Source organism: Nothobranchius furzeri, chromosome 7 (assembly GCF_043380555.1).
Source record: "Nothobranchius furzeri strain GRZ-AD chromosome 7, NfurGRZ-RIMD1, whole genome shotgun sequence".
Taxonomy (NCBI): Eukaryota; Metazoa; Chordata; class Actinopteri; order Cyprinodontiformes; family Nothobranchiidae; genus Nothobranchius; species Nothobranchius furzeri.
In genome coordinates this window covers 70150851-70178683 of record NC_091747.1, presented here as the reverse complement: position 1 = coordinate 70178683, position 27833 = coordinate 70150851, and the positions used below count along the sequence as shown (strand labels likewise).

The following is a 27833-nucleotide window of genomic DNA, read 5'->3' as shown; positions in this document are numbered from 1 at the left end:
CCAGCAGTTAATGCAGCTTTATGCTATAAAGATTTATATTCTCTTTCTGTATTTCATGGATATTTATGAGCGTACGCGTCAGACCAAACAAAGGCCACTCAGTCAGGAAGCTTTTACATCAGTTTAACATGATTATCAGCTTTTGGTCTCATATTTATACAACTGCACCTAAAGGTGCCGTTTGTCTTGTGAGGTAATCTGCTCCAAACAGCTCAAATGGGACAAAATCTCAAAGAAACAATAAAATGGAAGCAAAGTAATGCATTAAGAGTTAGAACTTAATAATAACTTACGTTAACAACATACCGTCATCACACTTAACCAGTTCACATGAACTTGTTTCTGCGTTTCACTGCTCTGAGGGAGACTACTTCTTCATTGGCCCACGGTAAACATCAAGAGTCAAACCTTCCACGTGACTTTCCCTTTCCTGTTCCAGATGTAAAGAGAGCTAAAGAGCCCCCCAGCGATCTGCAGGAGGGAACTCGTTCACCTCCCCCACCTCTGTGAACGGCTGCTCTCCCAGCGTGAACGTCAGTTTGTATCTCATCCGAACCTTTTCCTGGAAAACAAATAAACAGGCTCAAAGTCACAGCTTCCATTAGGAGCACTGGAACACATCATGTGTCTGACCCAAAACAGGGTTCAGAGAGATGGCTTCAACCCCAGAGGAGGAAAACAAGAGTCTAGTCAGTAAACACCATCCTGGATGGATGCGAGACTGAGAGGTACCTTGAGAGGATTGGCCAGCAGCATGATCTGAGTGATGGCAGCAGGAGGAAGAATGGGATTAAAAGGAGCCAGCTCTGTCCCAGAGGGCGGCTGCAGCTTCACCTTCATTGTCTAGAGATGAAGAAGAAGCGTCTTTGTGGTGAAAAACTAAATTTATAGTTTTAAAACCTGGGCCCAAACCAATGAGAAAGGTGTATCACAGGCTTTACCCTGCGGACCGCAGCCTGCAGAACGATATTCCTTACAGGTAGCGGGGCCGTGTTGAGCATAGACGCCACCATCACCAGAACATCAGGCCTGCCTGGAGGACAATCGGTCGCAAAGTGGAGCAGAACACGAACACCGTTTCTGTCATACGCCGTCACAGGTAGGACGGTACCTAAAATAGCACAGACCAGAGAAAACAAGGGAAGGTTAGGAGAGGCCTGGTGTCAAAATGAGTTCAGTCATTTTTCCACGGGCCTTGTGTCTGACACGTGTGCTTTAGAGTCAGAATTTACCTCTGGAGAACATAGGGATGTACGTAGTTAACCGGTTAATTGCCGTTAATGTTTTAACCGGGTAAACTAGTTTTTTCCCAGTTAACTGCTTCAAGTCCTTCTGCTGCGCTGGGAGCAATATATTTTGTGCCACCAGTGGGCGCAAGAGCGCCACTATCAAATACGTTTACTGGGCGACCGCAGAAGAGGAAATGAGCTCGTCACATGACCAAACAAACGTGCTCAAACACAAAGCGGTTAACAACAAGGCAGCATTGGATCAGTTTGTTCTTAATTATTTCATTCTTGGAACACAATAAGCCTCACATCAAAACGCAGAGCCTGGCAGAACACAACGCAGCAAACTGAACCGAGACCAGCAACAGGTCAGTGTGCCGTGACGCTCCTTGTGTCTGAATCCTAATTTGTCTAGTAAAATAAAGAAATGTCAGCGTAATTATTTAGTTCAATGTAAGAAATATGTTTTTTATGGCCTCCAGAGCATTCTGGAGGCCATAAGTGATGAGTGATAATGTGAAGTTTCAGCCAAAAAATCTCATTAATCATTATTAACAAGTGCAGCTCAACACTCAGGAAGGCAATAGGGTGGCATGTGCATTCCTTTAGAGCAGGGATTCCCAAAGTGTGCACCCCTGGGGGGGTGCCGCTTGGGGGTGCGCGAGGTGAAAAGTGTAATGGCTGCGGAGCTCAGAGAAGTCTGTCATATGTCACCATTAGCGTAGAAACTCATTTGTGGGTGGGCCAAAGAAAAAGTAAGTGGGCACAATAAATGTAATTGAAAACAAGTATATTTTTGCACGCGCGTGTGTCCTCCACATGTGCCCTAGCTTCATAATAACAATGCGTCGAGCTTCAGCGCTCTGGCCTGCGCACGCTGATATGTTCCGTATTTGATCATTTTTAACGGTGTTGGAGGAATCTGAAGGTGGCGAGTCATTCTGGCAGATTGTAATTAACACCTGTCTCATGCAGGTGTTCTGACATTGTAAACCTCACACACAGAACATTGTGGATGTAACTAAATAACAAGAAATGATTCCCATTCAGGCTATTGACAGCGCGCTGAAGATCTGAAGTTCAGAGTGCGTCTGTCAGAGGTCAGACGCGTTCCGGCTGAACCACGGCTCACGGGTGCACAAGTGAGCACATCTGGGCTGGGCAGAAGTCATTTTACAACATTGGTTTAAATAGCGCCAATAACGAGACGTGGTGGCTGGAGCGGCTGTGCCGTGCGCGCACACACACACACACAGATTCAATAAGCGCACACGCTGCTTTACCTCCGGCGCGCCGTCAGACTGAAGGCAGAAATGAACGCTGCCTCCACCGTGATAACAACTTTTAAGAGATTATTTTTCATTCAAGGTCAAATTAAGATATTAGCTTCTGGGATGAGTCGGTCCGCTCCAGCCAGTGACTCCTCATGAACCTGACCACAAGTCCTGTTACTGCAGCATTTGTCATTCCAGTCCGCATGACAGCGGATCGCAGATTCAGCCACACCATAAAACAGCAATAAGTCGGTCTGAGGTAAAAGTGAACATCATGGCTATATCTTGTCCCCTATAGACATTTGATTACGCACAAGTAGGTGATCAGCTCAGGTTTACGCAGAGCAGAAGGAAGGAGAGCGCTCTGGCCGCACAGGTTAAACGTTCCTACTTTAAGAAAACCGTTAAACTGCATTGTTTATGTGCTACCTGGGCACTCTAAATATTTATTTAAAATTAAATCAAAGGAAATTGTAATGGTATCGAATGTTTATTAATTACTATTTAAAAAATGAAAGTGATGGGGAATTTTTTTAACCCTCTCTGTTTAGCTTGACATCTGATATATATATATATATAGCCATGCCCCGATGTGGGGGCTGGGGGGGGGTGCATCGACATGGTCGGGACATAGAAGGGGGTAAGCGGCTAAATAAGTTTGGGAACCACTGCATTAGAGCAGTGGTTCCCAACGTTTTTCCCAAGGGACCCCTTTTTTTTTTACCAGTAAAATTTTTGACGACCCCCTCCCATTCTCTCTTCCAGTACAAACATTATTAAGAAATGATAAAATTGTTCAAGCACATTTTAATATGCTTTGATTCAATAGATAACAGTAACAGTAGGCTCCAGTACACCACCAAACTTTAATTTTACTTATTCAATAAGAAATGGAAAAAAGGGAGGCGGAACTGCTCTTATAAGCTCTTCCACACTTTCCGCAAAACATGTTTTATTCGATAACTACACCACATTCGAATATTGTGCAGCCATTTTCAGCGATCTTCAGATTTTATGTGTTACTCTTTATAGGCCTCCGGGGCACAGTGCACTTTTTATACAGGAATTTTCCGAGTTTTTATCAATTGTGTGCACAACTCTTTTGATAGTATTATTTTAGCTGGTGATTTTAATTTACACATAGATGACCCTGCAGACCCTTTTACCACTGAATTTTTAAACATTTTGAGTTATATGGATTTTACACAACATGTTGCACAACCAACCCACGACAGAGGACACACCCTGGACTTGGTCATCACGTATGGTCTGTCCACCGGTGTGTCCTCTGTCGTGGATTTAGCGATCTCAGATCATTTCTGTGTGTTTTTTAGCATTACCAGCATAATTCAGCAGGAGACCTCTGTGAGAACTGTAATGAAACGCCATCTAACCCCTGAAGTGGCTGCTGGTTTTCTGGAAACTTTTAAAAAGATCCCTCCTATTAATTTAAATGCCCCCTGTGATTTTATCTTTAATGATTTTAACAGTAGACTTAAATCTACTCTGGATTTGCTCGCTCCACCTAAGATTAAAAAACTGCAGCCAAAACCGGCTTCCCCTTGGAGCAATGAAAACTTAAAAATGTTGAAGAGATCTTGCAGGGCGGCAGAGAGAAAATGGAGGAAATATGAGAACACAATTAATAAACAAATATACACGGAATTATTAAAATCATACAACAAAGCAGTTAGAAATTCCAGAAATAATTACTTTTCTAAAATCATCTCGGAACACAAAAATAATCCCAAAATTCTGTTTTCTACAGTCACAAATATTTTGGGTCGTGAATTTAGTTCTCTCCAGAAAACCCCCTCGGACGCTCTCTGTGAGGAGTTTGCAGCCCACTTCAGAGGGAAGGTAGACACCATCAGACGTAACATTTTATCCTCCCAATGTCATGCTGCTCCCGATCAATCTGAGCGTGTGTGTCTACCTGAGGAAACACTGGACAGTTTTGTCTTGGTTGAAGTTGAGACTATTGATAAAGTTTTCTCCTCAGTGAGGCCTACCACGTGTGTTCTGGACCCGATCCCCACAAGGTTTTTTAAACAATTTTATGACTCTTTTAGAGATGAGATTTTAACTTTGATGAACTGTTCCCTTCAGACGGGGGTCTTTCCTGCTGCTTTTAAACGGGCGGTGGTCAGACCCCTGTTGAAGAAGAGCAATTTAGATTTTAATGACTTAAACAATTTTCGTCCGGTATCCAACTTACCATTTTTAAGCAAAATTTTAGAGAATCTTGTTTTAATACAACTTAATGATTTCATCAACCACCAACATGTCCTAGAGAAATTTCAGTCTGGTTTTAGGGTGAACCACAGCACTGAGACGGCCCTTCTGAAGATTTTAAATGATTTTAGAACAAATTATGATGCTCGGAGGGCAACAGTGTTGGTTCTGCTGGATCTAAGTGCTGCCTTTGATACAGTAGACCACACTGTTCTTTTAACCCGTTTAAAACAGATCGGCCTCTCTGGTGCTGTTCACAGTTGGTTTACTTCCTACCTCACAGACAGGACTTTTATGGTGAGTCTGGATACCTGTTCCTCTGGGGTCCACAGCATCACATGCGGGGTGCCTCAGGGATCAATTCTAGGCCCAGTGCTTTTTAACCTCTATATGCTCCCTCTGGGCAGCGTCATCAGGAGACACAGGGTGAATTTCCACAGTTACGCTGATGATACACAGTTGTACATCTCCGTGTCTCCTGATGACGCACAGCCAATGGAAACACTTTTTAATTGCATTTTAGATATTAAATCATGGATGACTGAAAACTTTCTCCAGCTCAACCAAGGCAAAACTGAAGTTTTAGTCATCGGTCCTGAGACCCAGAGAGAGAAACTTTTACCTAAACTACAGTCAATGCCTTTTTATCCATCACTACAAGTGAAGAATCTGGGCGTTATTTTCGACTCTGAGCTGACTTTTATCCCACACATTAAAAACATCACAAAAATAGGTTTTTACCATCTTAAGAATATCGCCAGAGTTCGACCCATTCTCTCTCGGGCCAATACGGAGACGCTAGTGCACGCTTTTATAACCAGTAGAATTGATTACTGCAATGCCCTGCTTTCTGGTCTTCCCAAAAAGAGCATCTCAGGTTTACAACTTTTACAAAACTCAGCAGCACGTGTCCTGATGAAGACCAGGAAGCGGGAGCACATCACTCCGGTTTTAAAATCACTGCACTGGCTCCCCGTATGTTTCAGGATTGATTTTAAGGTTATTTTAATGGTTCTTAAGTGTCTTAATGGTCTTGGGCCTTCTTATCTTTCAGAACTGCTTTTACTGTATAAACCCTCGCGGTCTCTGCGCTCCTCTGGCAGCCGTTTCCTAGTTATCCCTAAAGTTAAGACTCACACCCACGGCGAGGCGTACTTCAAGTACTACGGCCCTCGCCTTTGGAACGGGCTGCCGGAGGACCTCAGGTCCGAAGGGAACATCCAGGCTTTTAAGAATAGGCTCAAGACTCACCTTTTTAGCTTAGCTTTTAACTGATCACTATTTATCTATAAATGCATATTTATCTCTTTTATTATTTTTATCATTTTATCTACATCTTAGTGTTTTTACATGATTATGTTTTCTTTTACTATCTTTATAATCACTTTTTATCAGTTACTTTTTATCATTATTAGCTTTTATTATTTTATATGTTATATATCTTAAATCCTCCAGTGTTTCCTCTGCGGAGCCCTCTGCCTTGGGGCCAGTGGTCAGGGGCGGCGGCGGCCGGGGCGCTCCCCGGGTAGTGCCCGGGCACTGGTGGGGGTTTCTGCCGTACGCCACTGGGCGTCATGGGCCGGTGTCTTGGCTGCTGCCGTGGATCTGTTGCTGCCAGGGCAGATGGCTCCGCTGATGATGTGTCGTTCATTACCTGACCCATCTGAACTCAGCCTATTGTTTCCTCTGGTGTTCACGAGTGTGTGTGTGTGTGCGTGTGTGTGTGTGTGTGTGTGTGTGTGTGTGCATGGACGAGTGTGCGGGTGATTGTATGTCCACTTTGGAAGTTGGGTGCGGGAGGGGAACTGTAATTTTTAATTGTTTTATACTTGGGGAGGGGGGCTGGGATGGGAATGTGGGATCTACGGGGCCATTTTAATCTGTAAAGCACTTTGAGTTGCATTTTTGGTATGAAAAGTGCTGTATAAATAAAGTTGATTTGATTTGATTTGAGAACAAAGTCATTAACAAAACCAAACAGAGCATAATGTGCTTGACAGTTTGTATTACTTTTCTGAACACATTGTTTCTTGTAAACACTGATAATTCAATCATTCCTTTCAATAAACGTTTGACGCATAAAAAATACACTGAGCAAAATGTACTTAAATGTGTATATAGTAATCCCTCGCTACTTCGCGGTTCGTTCATCGCGGATTCGCTGCTTCGCGGATTTTTTTTTTGGAGCATTTTTCAGGGGGAATTCGCAGATTCGCAGTATTTTTCTATGTGAAATATCAAGAAATTCTTGTTTTTTTTTCATCAATTTCATCATAAAATGCACTTTTTGTAATAAAACTAAAAAAAAATAAGTAAAAAAAAATTTTTTTCTTGAGTTTTACCCACAAAAAGAGAATGTGATCATACAATAATTCAATATAGTACTGTATGTCAGACTGGTCGGCTGGATTCGGGAGTTGAGCTTGTAGGGAGCGTGGTTTCACAAACGCGGAAGTGAGAGCGTCGGTGAAACGCCGGCTGATCTAGGAAACCCCCGAGCGTTCGAGCGTCAACGAAGTGACACGGAAATGCCGGGCTTTCCAGAAGTAAGTAAGATAACTTACTATGAGCTGATAGTTCGTTGGATTGATCGGTAGGTTGGAAACTCTGATCATGAATCTGAAGAAACGATGACTGAGTGGTGAGCTGGAAAGGCGACTTCCGTTTATAGCCGCGGTTTGTGACGTAGGTGCGACGTGGAGGGAATCCCCGCGAGGGGCATGCTGGGAGTCCCTACTTCGCGGATTTTCACCTATCGCGGCCAGGTCTGGAACGCATCTACCGCAATAAACGAGGGATTACTGTACTACTGTTTATACTAGATTATTTACTGTAAAGGCTGTGATTAATCAACCAGTCCTATCTTTAATGAACTTTTGACACTTGAAAAGAAAACAGTGAGCTGAGCAAAATGTTCTTAAAAGTGTGTTACTTTTTCTGTACTAATTATTTCCTGTCTTAATACCAGCAAACTTTTCACTCATGAAAAAAAGTGAGCAAAATGTAGGCTATAAACAAGTAATAAATGAAGTTTTAACCCCTTAAAGTGGAGAGGTCCTGGCGACCCACTGAGAGGCTTTGGCGCCCCCTTGTGGGGGTCGGGACCCCTAGGTTAGGAACCACTGCTTTAGGGAATCATGGGCCTTAAATCATACATCTGGTACTTCAAATAAACTTCATCAAAACTAAGAAAACACATTAGAGTATAAAGATAAATCACTAGGTTGTTTCCGGTCACTCACTTGGTTTAATGGCCTCCAAAGGGACAAAAACATTAGCCAGGGACACCTCCTCTCCCCTGCTTGGACTTGCTTGGCTCATGGGGAAGATCGGGGACAGGGAGCGTAGCAGAGGGCTGTCCTCTGAGAGACTCTTAGTGGATGGAGGAGTAGACCATCCTTGTATTCCTGCTGTTCTTATGGAGGCAGATGAGATGGAGGTCCCACCCAGACTGGAAGAGAGCAGCAGGAGCATTCAGACCATTCCTCTGAGGACACGTGTGTCCACTCACTGATATCTTGAAGACTTTTGAGTTCCAGTTGGCCATCACATTAAGCTACCAAGCATGGTTAAAAATGGTACTTTACCTTTAATTCAAGTGTACAAGCTTTAAAAAAAATCATCTGACGTGGTGCACAAAGGCTGCGTCTAGCAGCAGACGTCACAACTGCTTAGTTCTTATCTTGTCTATCATCTAGCCTCGCTACAGTGCAGATGCTTCTCTGCTTCACTCCTGCTTGATTACATTTCTTCTCCTCTTTTCACTTTATTTTATTTTCCTTTCTCACTGAGATTGCCGTTTTCCTACCAGAGTTTCTACTCCGTAACTACTGGACTCTTTTAAATCGCTGGGATCTTCTTTAATCAACAGGTGAGTCTACAACGATATTTTTTTACCACAACCTTGATCTACAGGGACTGTGACCAGCTGGAACCTCCTACCAGATTTACAGCAACATGATGCCTTCCTTTTCCTCAGAAGACTTCCAAAAAATACTTTTCCAGGTGACCACAGTTCTCAAAACTAGACGTCAACTGGGAAGTAAACGGATTGATTGGAAATGCGATACCCTCTCATCTGCTCAGCTCGCCGAACAAGCGGATGGTAGCACACAGCCAGTAAGCAACAATGCTCCGACAAAGAGGTCAGAAAGATCTCTGCCTCTTGATAACTCTGAGCAGTCCTCCTTGGATCACTCGTGGAGCCAAGCCAAAGAGTAAAGCAGGTCCCTGGGGAGCAAGAGGTGGACAACCTGCTTCAACCGCAGCCTCACAACAAGAGGTCACTTCACATCACATGTCAGTGTGTGTGGCAACTAATGGGACTTTATACTTTATACACTTTTTTATTCAGACCTGAGCTTCACAGGTCAAATTAAGGCTATAACTAGATCAGTGTTTTATCATCTTCATCAAATAGCACGACTCAGGGGTTTCATGTCCAGACACGACCTCGATAAACTCGTTCATCTATTCATCTTCAGCAGGCTGGACTATTGCAGTGGTCTTTTGGAAAGCAACTGCAGCTTATTCAGAATGCTGCTGCTAGAGTCTTAAGAGAAATGAGAGCGGAGCACATCACTCCTGTTCTTAAATATCTACTCTGGTTACCAGTAAACTACAGAATGGATTTCAAAGTAGGGTTGTCACGATACTAAAATTTCAAACTCGATTCGATACTTGAAAAAAAACTCGATACTCGATTTCGATGCTATTTGAAAACACCAATTTATTGAACAAGTTTATTCAAAAAATAACATTCCTCAATTTATATTGCAAAAATTAAATGTTAAGAATTAAGTGTATAAAGTGCTTAAACCTTTCAAGTATCAGCATTTTTTAAAACGTGCATACAAAAACTGGTGAAAGTTAACACTTTAAATCATGAATTGTCTCACTATATATACACTATTTGCAGAGTGATGTTTTGCTGCTTAAACTCTGTTTAAGGTGCATTTTTGTCATAAGATGTAAGGCCATATGTTTTGTTCTGTACTTTTGAACAACTCTGTTGGTCAAGAAAGGGAGAAAACGATTTTCTCCACAGTAGGACAAAGGTACATCTACCGGTAGCGCCGGTTAGATTAGCCGCGGCTAGTCTGTTTACGCCTAGAAATCCCAGACCCGCTCCAAACGAACAGGGGAATCACGTTAATGATTCCTAACAAAACCTTTCGACATTGAGATGTTTTGGTGCAGATAATGTCTTATTTCGAGGCTGCACCATGGGTGCCCGTCCGCACCCGTTATATGGATATACGCTGATGGCGATTCGCCGATGGATCTAAATACCCCGGGGAATACAAGTAGCACCAAAGTTGTCAGTGTGAGTAAACACACGTACTGCATGCTAGAAATTAAGTCCGGGCTGCAATAAACGGGAGTTTCCTTTAAGCACATAAGCGTGAATATACAACTACGTGTCGGACTTGGTATGCTAATTAAGTTGGGCTGTGAAGTGCCTCCCAAATTCGCTGTTTATGTTTTTGTTTATTTATTTGGCAGACAAAACTTGGATCGGAGACAACTCGCGTGGGAAATTGCAATGTAGCCATGCGGCGTCTTCTTCTGTTTGTCTGGGAGGCGGAGGCTGCTTTACGGCATCTGGCTGTCGTGCGTGTCGGTGTACGTGAAGAAGGCTGTGTATAATAGTCCTTAATATCGATACCACAGGGATGGAATATCTCATTTAGATACCACTTTTAGTATCGATTTATATCTAGGTATCGATTTTTTTGACAACACTATTTCAAAGTGCTACTACTAGTTTATAAACAACTCAATGGCATGGGGCCAGAATACATGAAAGATCTCCTTCAGGTGTATACACCCAGCAGGGCTCTGAGATCCTTAGGAAACAGTCAGCTGATAGAACCTCGGGTCAGAACCAAACAGGGTGAAGCTGCTTTCAGCTACTATGCTGCACACAGATGGAATCAGCTTCCTCGTGATTTCAAATGTGCCCCGACTCTAGAAACTTTGAAACCAAAATAGAAAACCTTCATGTTTTCATCAGCCTTTCAATTACTATTCTTGTGCCGCACCTTCTGCACTGCATTCGCTCACCTTTTGACTTTTTTCCTTCTTTTTGTTTCAGTTTTTACATCGTCATTTCTGTCATGTCGATTTTAATGTTCTGGCTGTTCTTGCTGCTGGAAAGCACACTGAATTGCCTCTGTGTATGAAATGCGCTATATAAATAAAGTTGGCTTGCCTATAATACGATTTATCTTTCAGAGTGATTCAGACCCATCATCCTGTTGAACACACAAGCTCAACATGCACTCACATAAGAACTACTGCCTGAAACACCTACCTGTCATTACTGCCCAGATCCAGCATGGCCAGGTCTTGTAAATTGTGGCTGAGAGAAGATGATGCTGGGTGGAAGACTCCAGGTAAGGAGACATTCTGACGGGCAGCCAAGAGAGCGGGTGATTCGCTAAGTGAAGGCGTGAGAGCAGCTGGAGCCATGGAACCGAGAGGTTGTGGGAATTTGACTAATAAAGAGTCAGAAGCTGTAGAAACGGGAGGTGTGGAGAAGACAGAGCCTGGAAAACTTGAAGATGTGGTAGCTTTGTTGGGACTGGCTGAGACCATCGCTGTAGAAAGGGACTCTTGAAAAAGTGGAGGTGTCGAAGGTGCATGAAGTGAAGGCAAACTGTTGTCAAAAATGTCCAAACCGTGGCTGGAGCTCTGGATTAATAATAAAAAAAATCTGTTATTAAACACAAATATGAACGTAAAGAACCAAAGAACACAGAAAGTCCACCTTCTTATGTAGAAAAACACAAAAACAGATTCCATCATGTGGTTAAAAAATAAAGAAAATTAAAACAGAAAAGCCGCGTGATCCTTATGACCTTTAAAAGCAACAACTTGTTAGACTTTCAGTCTCTGACATGTTTCTGGAGTAATTTTGGCATCTTTACAAAGTTGTCCCAACTAATAGGGAGCCTGAGTCACGCTTTACTTCCACACCACGGGTCCCCGGAAGAACGAAACAATTAATGCAAGTCAACGGGACTAAAAACGCCATTTTCTAACTCCGCTTGTTTTGTGCCATGGATTTCACATATGATGTCCGTGAATTCTAAAGAAGCATTTTGATACCAAGAACGTGCTTCATTTCAAACAGGGGGAAATGTAATTTTAGGTTTTGTGTGAAAATAAGTCCAGGACTACAAATCCGCATCACCAATTCATCGTCATCGAACCAGACTCGGAGAAAGCTGAGGGAAAATGGCCCTAAGTTCAGCAAACTTCCTACAGGAGGAGAGAACCACCATAAATCTGGTCATGTGGTGAGTAGCAGCTACGCTAGGGGAGAGGAGGTTATGTGGTGACGTCACTTATGCAACGTTCCGATTTCTGGTGTGTAGTCACGCTAATTACGAACTTTTACAAGCTGATAAATCTCAAAGTACGTGACTGGCGTGGTGGAAACACCCATCATCAGTTTTCATTTAAATTGCAGTACAACGTGTGTGATCCAGGACGTAAGGCAAAGTGGATCAGAAAATAGCTTTTAGCCCCGTTGACTTGCATTCATTTTTTCGTTCTTCTGGGGACCCAAGAGCCGTCCAGAAAGGGAGGAGACTTAGTTTCCTTATAGCAGATTCTTTTTTTTTAATCAAACCTAGGAGCTGTAGCTCTGCTGTGCTTGGCTTATGGTTCTGTTTTATGACCTGGTTTGGTCCAATCTCCAGCTTTAGCTAGCTGGAGCAGCTGACCCTTCGCACCCGGGTCACAGACTTTTTGAGCCGCTTCCCTCAGGCAGGAGGTTACGGTCCATCCGGACCAGAACCTCCCGCCATAAGAACAGCTTCTTTCCATCTGCCGTTAGACTTGTGAACAGATTATAAACACACAACCATGCTGGTCTTCTGTACTCGACACAACGTCACGTTATCGGCCATGTTACCATTACCTGCCATTTTTTATAGCCGAAAGTTTTATTCTAGTTTTTTTTATTATATTTTATTCTATTTTTAATCTTATTATTCATGTTATATGTAGCACATTAGTACCGAAGCAAGTTCCTAGTTTGTGAATCGTTTGTTCACTGACAATGGCAATAAACCTGATTCTGATTCTTTCAGACAGATGGACTCAAATCAGACTCTGGAAGACTTTGGCCTACACAGGAGTTCATGGTGGACTCAGTGACTGTGGGAGCCCAAACCATCACCCCTCCTCCACTGTGCAGACAGCTGGGATCAACTGTTCTCTCCAAACACGGAGCAGTGCATTATGGGTAAACTTTGGTCATATCTGTCCAAAGAACATTTTGCCAGGTTGGTTAATAGGAAACTTTACAAACCCAAGTTGTGCTGCCATGTTCTTTTCAGAGGGAAACATGTCACCCTATTTCAGTTTTTCTGATTATCCAGCCTTAGACCTCCACGATTTATAGCTTTAAAGTCATATTCAAACCAGCAGAAACAACAGAAATATTTACATTTTTACAGATTCCTTTAAACTGATTTGTTTGTAATTAATTGGACTGTTGATTCCATAATTTGACCCAGAAACTCTTTAAGATGTTCTGACTGACAGGATTTTGAAATGTAGTTCCCTTTTGGAATGATATCTCCCTTCTGTCTGAAAACACTTATTTTATTTGTAGGTAAGCTGTTTTTAATTTGTGTTTCTTTATTGTTAAACCGATCCTGAAAATGTAAGAGATTTATGTTTAAAAGTCTTTTTGTGTGTAGTTTTCAGTCATTAGTTTGTTCATCACTTTTCTGTGTGTCTCTTTTAGACAATAACAACAGCAATGATTAAATTGCTGCTTATTTTAATACCTGCGAGGACAGTAAATGGTTGCTCTGATTTCTTTGTGCTGGTTCACCAGATGCAGGACCAGGTTCATCAAGGCCTGTGAAATGATACACATTTACATCTAAATACGATAAGATCCTTAAAAATACTTTTAAAAAGATTTAGCAACATACCTAAAGACAGCAGCTCCTCGTCCAGCAGCGAGAGAGCTGCAGACGGCGCTCCGACACTTTCAGACTGAGCGCCAGAGGCTGATGATCCACAAAGCAGGTTGCCCGAAAATGGTACCGACGCCACCTCAGGTTTGTACGCGGGCGGAGAAGGACTCTTGTCAAGACCCACCAGGTCAATCAGAATCTCCGACTGGGTTGTGCTGCCAGTGCCTTTCGGGTGGAGAAAAACATCCAAACTATGAAGCACGTGTTCAAATCTACACCCATCTCCAACCAGTGTCCTCACTCAGTGTGTTTATGTGCACGTCTAAGTCCATCTAGGTTCTTCTAAAGTAATAAACTGGAAGCCTTTATCCTAGTTTACATGTGCATTACAACGCCGAAGTCTCAAACGAAGTTTGTTCCACTCCGGTGGCGACTTGTGCACTTTCGTGTCTGCATTCTTCTGGTTGAAAACACAAATAGTGAACAAACGCTGGCAGGAGTGAAGCAGACAAAGTTAAAACAGGATATGAAGCAAGGCTTATTTGGTACGTACTGTCCTGTTTAAGGGTGTTACACGCTACTTTAGTTACTGGTGTCAGCCCGACTGGGCCGATTACATGCAGACGAAGCCGGGCTCCCGCCGCATTAACCGGGCGCTTCAGCACAATGAGAACCAGTTCACCTTCAGTCAGACTAACGTGTTTACATGCACTTAAAAAAAGGTCAGTCTACTCCGGGCAACAGTTCAGTTTTCTGATGAGCATGTAAATGCACTAGGTGAATTTTAGGAGCTGCTTATTTAGAGATAAAAATGTCCTTTTATCAATCTTTAGTTGTGTAGAGATGTTTTAAATGAAAATAAGTGGCCTGTATTTGATATAGCGCCTTCTAGAGTCCTGGAACCCCCCAAGGCGCTTTACAACACAATAAGTCATTCACCCATTCACACACTGGTGGGGATGAACTACAGTGTAGCCACAGCTGCCCTGGGGCGCACTGACAGAGGCGAGGCTGCCGAGCACTGGCGCCACCAGTCCCTCCGACCACCACCACCTCCGTCAGGAATCTTGGCGTGACCTTTGACCCAGCTCTCACCCTGGATTCTCATGTCAGTTCTCTTGTTCGCTCTTCCTTCTTCCATCTCAGGAACGTTGCTAAGCTGAGTCCCATTCTGTCCCACTCTGAACTTGAGACTGTTCTCCACACCTTCATCTCCTCACGCTTAGACTACTGTAACTCTCTTTTCACGTGTCTGAGCAGAACCTCCCTGAACCGTCTGCAGGTGGTTCAGAACGCCTGTGCTCGGCTTCTGACCAAGTCCTCCAAACACACCCACATCACCCCGCTTCTCCTCCAGCTTCACTGGCTGCCAGTCAACTTCAGGGTTCATTTCAAGATCCTGGTTCTGGTCTATAGGGCCTTACATGGACAAGCACCATCTTACATTGGTGATCTTCTTAGTCCCTACACCCCCAGCAGGTCCCTGAGGTCCAGTGATCAAAGCCTACTGGTTGTGCAGCACCAGGCTAAAGACCAAAGGTGACAGATCATCTGCTGCTGTGGCCCCCAGACCCAGACCTCTCTCCCCCTGAGCCTGAGATCAGTGGACTCAGTGGTCTCCTTTAAAAAGCAGCTGAAGACTCACTTGTTCAAGCTGGCTTTTGTATGACCTTCTTCACCTCTCTCTTTATTCTGCTCTCCCCACCTATTCCACCTTCCTCAGGATCCACTGATTTCCCTCTTTTCTGTTCACTCTCTCTCTTTCTTAACATTTTTTTACTCACAATTGCCTATTTTTGTTCATTTGACATATATTTTTAAACATTTTCAAAATGCTTTTTTCTATTTTTTATATTTTTTGTTTTTGTGAAGCGCCTCGTGATTTTTATCTTGAGAGGCGCTATAGAAATGATATTTTCTTCTTCTTCTTCACCAGGAGGCAAGGTGGGTTAAGTGCCTTGCCCAAGGACACAACGACAGCGACAGACTGTAAGTCTGTAAACAGAGAAACACGAACTACTGGGGAAAAAGTGAACCCTTTAGATGGTTTTTGCTTTGTTTTATCTGTTCATCATAAAGTTGTGAGTTCAAAGCAGGGAGGGCAACAACAAGGGTTCTGGAAATGGAAAAGTAATAATTTAGCATGTTTAAGAAAAGCTTGGCTTGTATTATGTGTTTTTGCTTCGGTACGGCATGACGGAGACGGGATAAGATGGAACAGGGTCATGTGGACTACTTACAGCTTTTATTCTGAACATCAACAGAAAACTGGTGGATCAAAGTCAAGTCAAAGCTTTTATTTTTAAATGTAACACAGAACACAACTTCACTGGACAAACTGTTTACTCCAAAGTAAACGATCTGCAGTTAGCTAATTGGACATGAATATGAGCTTTGATGAATTAACAACATAATCTAAATAAAATGCGAGATAAAACCAGAAGCACCCACTAAAAAGCTAACCCCTCCTTTCCACCGGAGCCGTCAGCAGCACGTTACTGCAGCAGCACGTCTAGCTGCTGCTTGGCCCTTCCCACGAGACGCGAAGCAGCAGGGGAGCAGCTGTCACCGACCGAGCACGAAGTCACACGAGTGACTTCGTCAGTAAACACAACAACAAGCAGGAGAAAATTACAACATGGTTTGTGTTTTATGTTCTGTCCGTTTTATAATCGCCAATACGGACCTGAAAAACAAAGGAGACCGCTAGCTAGGTGATAACTTCTCACGGGGACGCACAGTTAGTAACTTTTTTAAAAGTAAAGCAACCGGAAAGCAGTACGTTTCTTTATTCTGAAAATCTCGGGAGCTTCTCTCCATTTCCGTGTCCGATTTCCTGTCTTTCCTCCCCCAAAAATGTCGAACTTGACCCGTTTCAGAGGCGTCGCGCGTAGAAAATAGAACCGGCGTGTAAAGGCCGCGACATGCTGCTCCTGAGACGCGGCCGACTCGCGCTGCTGACGGCTCCGGTGGAAAGAAGGGGTAAGACATGCTGCTGTGTTTGGACTCGAGGCCTCTGGGGGAAAACAGGAATCTGAGGGGAGATTTAAAAGATCTGTGAGCAGGCAGCTCAGGAGCCTGGCTGGACTTCGAAATGCCCAACAACTGATTTGTGGACCTCAGAGTTCTGACTGAAGAGTGAAGAATTCAGAGATCAGACATCTAAAGAGGTTCCAGACCATCAAGACTCTTAAAAACAAGAAATTAAACGTATTCCAGGTCCTGAACTGGATGGGAGTCGTTTGCTAAACAGAGTGACATTTTCATCATTACCTTTCTTTCTCCACTGCTTTTGTGACAACTTGGAGCTGAAAGTGTACAACAGCTGGGGCTACACTGGTAACAACAGTTTATAAATGTAAATAAAGGGATTTTAAAAAAATGTTTCTGCAACTCTATTCCACCTTAAAACGATCTACCACGTCTAACCTCACCTTGTTTGAATGATGGCTGCATTCCTCGTGCTACTTCTGTGTCCCCGCTGATGGCGTGTCCTTCCACTATCTTCTTATAGGAACTGGTGACGTGAGCGAGGTCATCACTGGCCTGCAAGATCTCTCCTAAAGGGTTAACATGATTAAAATGCTTAAAAACGGCAGATTAGAACACAATTTAACACATCTGGTGTCTGAAAGGTCACAACAGGAACAACGTTCTGTAGCAACAACACTTAACAGGTGTTCTTACCCAAACTGCTGTCATCATCCTCAGTTTCAGTAGCTAGCTTAAATACGGTTTGCCTCATCTTGTCACAGTCATTATATAACTCCTGGAAACACAAACACAGAAGGGAAAGTCACATTTTGAGCTCCGATTGTAAATCGGTAAAGATACAAAATGTGTCTCTTTTCACTGTTTGTCACTTCAGATTAGCATCAAACAACCTTAACAGTGCTTGTAAACAGTGTGGATTTGCACGACACTTGAATGTTTCAGATAAGCTAATGTGTTTCAACATCAACACAAAGCTAACCTGAGAAATTACAAAATGCAGCTGTGAAATGACTTCATTTATTACCGGGAAACATCCTCCCAACCAGTCTGCTTCAATCTAAACTTCTATGTAAAGCTGACCCTCGAACTTAATGCCATGGTAACCAGCATCAGTCTCTCATCACTGAGGAGTAATGTTGTCCGCCTCTTCTTTACAGAACTGATATAATTCAGCTGCATTTAAGGGTCCTCCAGCAGCAATGTCTGTTTAGGGTCAAAGGTCAGAGGTTCTCCTGAGCCCTTTTCAGACAGACATTCTGGAGCATTTGTGGACAATTCAATCCGGTTTTTAGCCGGAACTGTGTTTTCAGACACACCACTTTTGATAGCTCGCTGCTGTAGCATGCGGCGAACCACGGCAGCTCGCCTCCTACGGTACCGCCTAGACGCGCGACGGAGCGCTTCACACCGCTTCAGTGATTCCTTTAACCATTGAGCTTCATCATCCAGGTCTCTTATGCGTCTTCGTGTGCGCAGAATTATGCTTAAGCGCCTCGTGATTTTTATCTTGAGAGGCGCTATAGAAATGATATTTTCTTCTTCTTCTTCTTAACATAAGTCCGACCCCCCCGGCCCCCGCCGCCAGCCGTCAGACATCTGGAACTTGTCCCTGCTGTGCGAACGCAGCCGAAAGGACAAGTTCCGGTACAAAAGTGGTGTGTCTGAAAACACAGTTCCGGTTAAAAACGGGATTGAATTGTCCACAAATGTTCCAGAATGTCTGTCTGAAAAGGGTTCAGGAGCGCACAGCGTCCCCCGGTCTCCTCCCCCTCCCCCTTGTCTGGAACTCTACCTCACCAGTCTGAAGCAGCCACCCTGTCCGTAACAAGTCCGGACCTGTTACTAGGGGCGTCGTCCGGTTAAATTCCAGAACACGTTATCCGGATGTTTGTATTCAGACACAAAGGTCTTACGGACAGAGTCCGGAACATTTCCGTTTTTCATGGCCTGTCTGAAGGGGGCTCTAGAGAGCTGAACTCATGGCTCCATCAGTTACAGCAAACGGTCCTGAAGCAGACCATCCCACTACCACCACCATGCCTGACTCTTCCTATGTTGGTGCTAATATTAGTTTTACTCCTGATGGAATGGCTCACACACTTTCCGGATTATTCCATTTGCGGTCACAGAATACTCTTCCAAAACTTTTAGGAATCATCCAGATGTTTTTTGATTAATGTGAGACAGGTCTTTGTGTCAGTTTTGGTCATGGCACTCCCCCCATAGAGGCATCTTTTTAAATTATGACCTCTAACCTTAGCCTGACTCTGAACCAAGTGTGACCGGGATCCCACGGGATCCAACACAAATCTCACAGGAACGGGAGGCTAAACTAGACCGTTGGTCCCAATGTGAACGGCATGATGGAAGTAGAACAGATGTTAGTAACAGAGTTCTGCACTGGCACAGAGGTCTCCCAACTTCCCAGAGAACCAACATTATTATTACGTACACAGGCAGGTGTTACACTGCTGTGGGTGGAAGCAGATGGCTAAAAATAAACCACGGGTCCCAAGGTTGTCAATCATATAGTGAATAAAGAGGAGGATGGCAAGAAAAGTTAAACTCGAGTGCCTAAAACAAAAGTAAAAGACGAAAAATCGGACACATGAAACAGCTTGCTCTTCCAAAAGAAAACACTCAGTGCATTTAAAGTGTATTTGACTGTAAATAATGTTTTTTTATTATTATCTGTTGGGTCTGTGGATGGAGGTGGCCTGGACGTGGTGCAACAGTTTGGGCAGCAGTATAAATCGTTGGTTGTTACGATAAAAAAATGAGTTCAATACTTCACATAGGAGACACACAGTTGTATTTGAGAAGTGAAGCAAAGCTTATAGGGTTTACAGAAATAATCGTTTAAGCAACATTAGGCAGGTGCACAAATTTGGGCACCACAAAAAGAAATGACCTCACTATGTAGTCTATCCTCCTTTAGCAGAAATAACAGCCTCTAAACTCTTCCTAAAGCTTCCAATGAGAGTCTGGATTCTGGCTGAAGGTGTTCTGGACCATTCTTCAATAACACAACATCTCTAGTTCATTCAGGTCTGATGCTTCTGAGCATGGACAGCTCTCTAACTCACACCACAGATGTTCAACAATATTCAGGTCTGAGGACTGAGATGGCCGTTCCAGAACGTTCTACTTGTTCCTCTGCATGAACGCCTTAGTGCAGGGGTGTCAAACTCAAACTCACAAGGGGCCGAAATGAAACTCTGGGACGGAGTCGAGGGCCAAACTTAATATTTTTTGAAAAAGTGACGGCAAATTTGCACATTTTCTTTATCAACATTTATGCAATTTTGAACCTTTAAATTTGGAAACAAACTTATTTCTGCATTAACACTGAATGTGGAATAACCAAATTACACACGAGCAAGTCAGTTTTAAATAAAAGGCATCAGTGGTATTCATTACTTGTGGTATAATCAGCATTTTTAAAATCTATTCAGGATTTATGTTTTCTTGTTTATTCATTTTTCTTATTTTTTATTCTCCTTTTTTTCTCCTGTAATACGTGTCATCGCTGCTGTGACGTCTAGCTTTCCCCACTGAGGAACAATAAAGGGATTTTCTATTCTATTCATCTATCTGCAGCCTTTTCACTTCCTGTTTACTGTAGGTTAAATCTTTTCTCACGGGCCAACAACAAAATAAAATATCATTTTATCTTAAATGAAAATGCAACATCTCACCTGTTAACTTTCATGTTTTGGAGCAGAAAAAGAGCATAAAACCAACATATTTAAAGCTCAGTTTGCTCCACTGGTTTACTGTGATGCTCACCTGTTCCAGCCAGATACCTGCATCATGGGGTTGATCTGAGCTGAGGAGGAGACTCCTGTTGTTTTGTTCATCTTCATCATAATAATGACAACATTAGATGACAACAGGTGCTCACATAGGTTTGTGCTGATGAACATGTCTGAGCAGCTTGACCACGTTGTTGTGTGTCGGGGAGGAAACACGACAGCAGCCACAGAGTCGTGCTGGTTTGAGCGTGTCGCTGCTCGCTGGAGTTATATCAGCTCTGTCTGGACGTTAGTTGGAAAACTTTCTCTTTCAGTCGTGAACACATTACAGCGCGGCTAGAATCTCCGTTTCTGGGCTTCAACGTCAGAAAACAGCTGAGTGAACTCGGCGCTGAGTGAGAGGAGTGTAGTTTGTCCGAGACAGCGGAGCTGCAGACACCCAACTACCTCTGACTGCCTCGTGCTGGAAAAACACAAAGGAGGGGGTGTGTCGGCTCCGCACTGGCGCCGCAAAGCATCATGGGATTGTAGTCTTTGCGGTAAAATCGGCCAGCGGGCCAGTTTTAATATATTTTTGATATTTATCTCGCGGGCCACATAAAAATGCTCCGCGGGCCTTGACTCTGACATATGTGCCTTAGTAGATGGCTTGTCCAAATATGCTTTAGCAAACCTCATGCAGCTCCATTTGTGCTGTGGGTGGAGAAAAGGCTTCCTCTGCATCGCTCTCACATACAGCATCTCCTTGTGTAAAGTGCACCGAATAGTTGAACGGTGCACAGAGACTCCATCTGCAGCAGGATGATGTTGTAGGTCTTGGTCGCTGGTCTGTGGGTTGACTCTGACTGCTCTCATCATTCTGTTACTTCTGTTTCTGACATTTTTCTTGGTCCTCCACTTGGAGCCTTAACTTGAACTGTGCCTGTGGTCTTCCATTTCCTCGTTGTGTTCCTAACTGTGGAAACAGAAGCTGAAATCTCTGAGACAGCTTTCTGTATCCATCCTCTAAACCATGATGGTGAGCAATCTTTGTTTTCAGCTCATGAGAGACTTGTTGTGAGACCCTCATGTTGCTGCTCTCCAGAGAATATTCAAATAACATCCAATAATCAGTTCTAAAGGTTTTGGAATCAATAAAATTACAACGGTGCCCAAATGTATGCACCTGCCTAATTATGTTTAAACAATTATTGCACACTTTCTGTAATCCTATTTGTTTCACTTCTCAAATATCACTGTGTGTGTGTCTCCTATATCATACATTTAAGTGAAATTTTTTTCATCTAAACCAATGATTTATACAGAAAACCATGAAGATCAACAAGGCTGCCCAAACGTACGCACCCGCTGTATTGCAAGAGGTGGTGTTCTCATTCTGAAAGTGTTACCAGGAAGGTTGTTCGCCCAAAAAAAAAAACATAGTATTTAAAATATTTATGTGAGTTTGATCAAAACTAACACACCTTAATAAGCTCTCGGTCTTCCTCAGTAGAGTCCTCTGGGCTGAAGTGATCCAGCATCTCATTAAGGAGTTTGACACTGTTGTTGACAGCCTCCAGGGTGCTTCTTTGTTTCACTGCTTTTTGTGATCTCATTTCATCCTGTGACATTTAAAAAAGCATATGTTAAGTAAAATTTCAATCTAAAACACACATTTAAAACCGAAGAAACGTTTCTAGCTTGAACTCTAGACAGACACACCTCCTTCACCATGTTCTTGATGAGGCGGTTTGCCTCCTGAAGATCTTCAGGCTTTTTGCTCTTCAGAAGTTCAGCGAGTCTCTGCAGTGAGACGACAGAAGTTAGTCGTCTACAGTCTGGCCTCGTTCCCACGCGTAACACTGGCGGGAATAACGCCATCCTAGCTCCCAGACCAGACAGAAAACCAACCTAATTCATTGATCAACTGCAGTCAGCACTAAGTCAACACACTGCCTGACCCATTTATAACCAAAACATCAACAATGCACATAAATCATGTGTTTCTGTGACATAATTTACAAAAAAACTTTAGAGACGCAAAAGTCAGGAAGGATGAGGCAAAGAAAAAAAAACTTCAATAATTTGAATTGTTTGAAAGTCTCAAATGCTGAGAAGACAAGGATCAATTATTTTCCAAGAATAAAACAAAAACAAATTGGCCGTATTTACTTTGTGTTGTCCTTTTATGTTGGAGACGGGAAGTTTTAAGAGGATGAACATTTTCCTTTTTGTGATTTTACCCCATGTGGACTTACTTCCTCACAGAAGACATTTTATTAGGCATTATTAGTTTTTATTAGGCTGAGCCTCTTGTCTTCAAAACTGCTACAATCCTTCAACAAGGTGTTGTTGGAGACCCTCCTCGAAGGTTCTGGTCCGTATCGCCATGACAACATCAGCTCCATCCATGACGAAAACATCCTGTTCCACCGCATCCCAAAAGTTCTGACCTGGACTGAGATCAGGTGACTGGGGGGGGGGGGGGGGGGGGTCGCTGGAGATGGCAGGATTGAGGCTCCACAGAACTTCACCATGAACATAAGCAGGCTGGTGTGAGTGCATCTGCAGCACAGTGAGGAGATGTTTGGAAGATGACCTTGGGCCTCACGTATGAAACTTTGTGAATCTTTACTAGAACATTAGCTGAGCTCAGCAAAGAAAAATAAAAAAATAAAAAGAAAATTTACTTGCACACATTTTCCAACCAATAGAACTCTGCTTATGCACAGCTGCACCCAGTCTCTCCTTTAAAAATCACACCTGTCCTGGAAATGACCTCAGGTGTTTCTGCATCTAATCCCGCCTCCTAAACGCCCACTTTCTGCCATAAATGGTCAATGCAAAAAAAAACCTGATGAATGATCTGCTGATTGGTGGCATTTCACATGTGTAACCATGGTAACACGGAGGTATAGAAAACACTGTTTCACCGAGACTGAAATCGAGGTGCTTGGTGATGAGGTAGAGACACAGAAAAATGTTTTACTGCCTTCCAGCGACACAGCGATTTTGCAGAAGGGTCTTGTGTGGCAGAGCCACGGAGCGATCATGGTCAACATAAAACAGAAAAAAACAAGTGGTGAGATGGAGCAGAAGAAGGCAACAATCACTTTAAAGATGATTTATGAAAACAATTTAACCAAAAAGGGCTTTAGGTAGGAAATGTTGATCATCATATCAACCAAATATCAGCCCGTCTGTCGGCCAATTCCTGCTGGAACGAGTCGGTTTAAGGAAACCCGACAGTGCTGCAAGTGCTGGGTTTTAGTTTATAGTTTGACAATTAATGTGAAGACATGAACTGTGGTCTGTTGGTTTAAAGTTGCACAAACTCAAGTTTTACACGTTACTTTAGCATCCTGACCAACTGTATAACAGTCTGGTATGGGAACTGCTCCGCCTCGGACCGGAAGGCGTTGCAGAGGGTCGGGAAAACTGCCGGAGCACCACTTCCTGCCATAAAGGACATCTACAGGAAGCGGTGTCTGAAAAGGGCGGGGAAAATCATCAGAGACCGCAGTCACCCATCACATGCACTGATCACCCTGCTGCCCTCTGGGAGGCGCTACAGGAGCCTCCGGACTAAGACCACCAGGCACCGGAACAGTTTCTTCCCAACAGCTGTCAGACTCCTGAACTCTGCCTCCTGACATATGACCCACGTTAAACTCATGGACTGCTTGTATTAACTACAGCCTGTACATACTTATAGTGATAGAATATTCATAACATACTTCATACCGTGTACATTATAACATACGTAATAGATCCATTTCTGTAATATACTTACACATCTATATTATTGCTAATATATATTGTAATACATCTATATCACGGCTAAAGCACTTCTGGATGGATGCAAACTGCATTTCGTTGCCCTGTACCTGTACATGTGCAATGACAATAAAGTTTAATTCTATTCTATTCTATTCTATTCTATTATACTTAACATGTGTATAGAACATGACTTGAGCAATGTCCACACCACGTTTTGTTCGTAAGCTTTATAGATGAGGTCCTTGAGCTTGCATGCATGATCTTGCTGGAAACAGCATCAGAAGATGGGTTCATGTGGTCACAGAGGGATGGACATGGTCAGCAACAACACTCAGGTAAGCTGTGGTGGTTAAACCAGGCTCAGGTGGGACTGATGCTGCCTTCACGTCAGGGCCGACTCACAAACACCATGGACTTCTCAGTGTGTGTTTTGCCCCACCCATGTGCTCCGCGACTTCCGCGTTCCTGAGAAGTGTGTGACCCAGACAGACGCCACACAGCCCAGACCATAATAATCCAATAACAATACATATTGATCGACAGATGTGTGGTTCAATAGGGGAAAAAAATTAATAAATAAAAACTTCAATAAAAGGTTTCCTTTTTCCATTAAAGCCTATCGGGTAGCTTCAAACTACAGTCATGACACACATCCAACCAATCACCCCCCCCCCCCCACCCCCAAATCTAAACGGACAGAAATGTTGCAGCAAGGAGAGGTGAAAGAAAATGTCCCCAAAAAAGGTTACAGTAGTTCACCAGTGTGGCAATATTTTCATTCTTACAAGTCTGACAAAAAACAAACAGCGCCGGTTTTCAAATTTTCATACAAATGCTATTCTCTAAATCAGGGGAGTCAAACTCAAACTCACACTGGGGCCGAAATGAAACTCTGGGACGGAGTCGAGGGCCAAACTTAATATTTTTTGAAAAAGTGACGGCAAATTTGCACATTTTCTTTATCAACATTTATGCAATTTTGAACCTTTAAATTTGGAAACAAACTTATTTCTGCATTAACACTGAATGTGGAATAACCAAATTACACACGAGCAAGTCATTTTGAAATAAAAGGCATCAGTGGTATTCATCACTTGTGGTATTATCAGCATTTTAAAATCTATTCAGGATTTATGTTTTCTTGTTTATTCATTTTTCTTATTTTTTATTCTCCTTTTTTTCTCCTGTAATACGTGTCATCGCTGCTGTGACGTCTAGCTTTCCCCACTGAGGAACAATAAAGGGATTTTCTATTCTATTCATCTATCTGCAGCCTTTCCACTTCCTGTTTACTGTAGGTTAAATCTTTTCTCACGGGCCAACAACAAAATAAAATATCATTTTATCTTAAATGAAAATGCAACATCTCACCTGTTAACTTTCATGTTTTGGAGCAGAAAAAGAGCATCAAACCAACATATTTAAAGCTCAGTTTGCTCCACTGGTTTACTGTGATGCTCACCTGTTCCAGCCAGATACCTGCATCATGGGGTTGATCTGAGCTGAGGAGGAGACTCCTGTTGTTTTGCTCATCTTCATCATAATAATGACAACATTAGATGACAACAGGTGCTCACATAGGTTTGTGCTGCTGAACATGTCTGAGCAGCTTGACCACGTTGTTGTGTGTCGGGGGGGAAAAATAAAAACTACAGAGTCATGCTGGTTTGAGCGTGTCGCTGCTCGCTGGAGTTATATCAGCTCTGTCTGGACGTTAGTTGGAAATCTTTCTCTTTCAGTCGTGAACACATTACTGAGCGGCTAGAATCTCAGTTTCTGGGCTTCAACGTCGGCCATTGGCTGAGTGAACTCGGCGCTGAGTGAGAGGAGTGTTCAGTTTGTCCGAGACAGCGGAACTGCAGACACCGGCAGCAGACGCTGGAAAAAACTCAAAGGAGGGGGCGCTTCGGCTCCATGCTAACGCTACATAGCATCATGGGAGTTGTAGTCAGAGTTGTAGTCTTTGCGGCAAAATCGACCAGAGGGTCAGTTTTAATATATGTTTGATATTTATCTCGCGGGCCACAGAAAAATGCTCTGCGGGCCTTGTGTCTGACACATGTTCTCTAAACATTTATGTTACCAATGACAAAACAAGAAAAGAAAAGTTGCAATATTCCAAGAATAAAATCCAAAATGGGTCCACTCACTTTACTCCGTTTCTCATCATCAAAGACAGGATTCTTGGGCCGTGGAGAAGGTGAGGGTATTAATGTGGCATCAAGGGAGACTTCTGGGTCGACAACAACAATACCTACAATAAAAAACACCACAAGTAACTTTTAAACACATAAAAGAACAGTTACACATCTGGAATATTTTTGGATTCATTTAGATTCCCTCATTTCCGATGTCCCACCCTGTGATTTCAGCATCTGATACGCTTCACAGATTTTCGCTTCATCCGGCAGAGAAACGGTCCAAGTATACAACATCTCTATCACCTTCATCTTCACCTTTTCGGATACTCTGTCTCCAAGGTACTGAAAAGTAATGCAGTCAATGCTCAGGCCAAACATTTTTACTGAAGGTCAGGGAACATCTTCCTACTTACTTTGGGCGAAACCACTTTAATTAACTCATTTAAAAACTTAAACTTCCCAACTTCATTGTGAAATCGTCGCCCACAGTTTTTCATGCAAGCCTCGAGGACCTACAGATGCAACACAAGGATTGTTTATTTGAGGTCAGAGGACATAAAACATAAAAACACAGTGAATTATTTAGGCTACAAACCGTTAATGCCTGCATCGCCTCCCACTCCTGAGGAGACTGAATCTTGTGTGCCAACAGTCTGACTGATATTTGCGGGCTGAAAAATGACACAGAAGGAGAAAAAACATGCAGCTGCACCAGAGGCTACGCAGATCCCCAAGTGTTTACAACAACGAAGGCACTTGTGATTTGATTAGATGAGCGTGAAACTGTGCTAAAGGACAGCGTATTGACTGAATGTGTGGACATACCCTTCTAGCTCCTTGTTGATCTGATCACAGAATCCCATGATATACTCCCAGTCCTCCTGTCTGTTGGAGGGATTGGTGGCTTTGTCTGAAAACGTGAAGACACAACCTGAAAGGAACGGCAAGGTGCACACTACACACTAACTAGGATTGTGATGATTGAAAACTTAAGTGAACCCCATCTATGCCCCTTTTCAACAGGTCAATGTCCTTAAAGCCACTGATTAGTGGTTAGCTGAGTTTCAAAAGATGCAGCTTTGTTTATTTAGATAAAGTTTAATAGTTCACGTTAGTGTTACCGAAACTCCAAACGAAACTATGACGTAACGTCCCGTTTTAGCAAGTATATTTAAAGTAACAAGCAAACCAAACAAGAAAGGTGAATTGAGCTCGCAGACAGCCATTCATTTGTTGCTAGCTGCTAGCCTCTTGTTAGTGACAACACAGCCTACTGAGCGCAGTAAAACTCAAATACGGTCATGTCACCAGAGTCCACATCGTCAAGTGAAAAGATAACATCATATAAAAACTTGTTTGCACATGACAGACACAGGTACACGCCCGGAAGTGAGTAATAAACGCGTGCTTACTAAGCCAAGACTCCAACGTCTCTCCATCCTCCGCCATATTTGTCTCCGTAATCAACTACTGCTGCATTCACGTGTCCCCAGAAACATGGGAA

General features: G+C 43.1%; 1 protein-coding gene across 2 annotated transcripts; it reads right to left on the bottom strand.

Moving 5' to 3' along the window:
- Positions 1-33: 33 nt before the first annotated feature.
- gga3a (golgi associated, gamma adaptin ear containing, ARF binding protein 3a) lies at positions 34-27833 on the bottom strand. 2 transcript variants are annotated; one of them, XM_015954444.3, is made up of 17 exons: positions 27742-27833; positions 27155-27239; positions 26925-27000; positions 26743-26841; positions 26548-26671; positions 26339-26442; positions 22131-22211; positions 21893-22030; positions 17368-17449; positions 17115-17240; positions 13696-13905; positions 13546-13619; positions 11055-11434; positions 7981-8189; positions 942-1111; positions 733-843; positions 34-562 (listed from the first exon to the last, which is right to left on the bottom strand). In XM_015954444.3, the coding sequence occupies exons 1-17, from the start codon at positions 27776-27778 to the stop codon at positions 452-454; spliced, it is 2217 nt and encodes a 738-aa protein (XP_015809930.1). In that variant the 5' UTR covers positions 27779-27833; the 3' UTR covers positions 34-451. The 2 variants fall into 2 exon arrangements, with proteins under 2 accessions (XP_015809930.1, XP_015809931.1); XM_015954445.3 differs by having other exon boundaries at positions 303-562; positions 978-1111.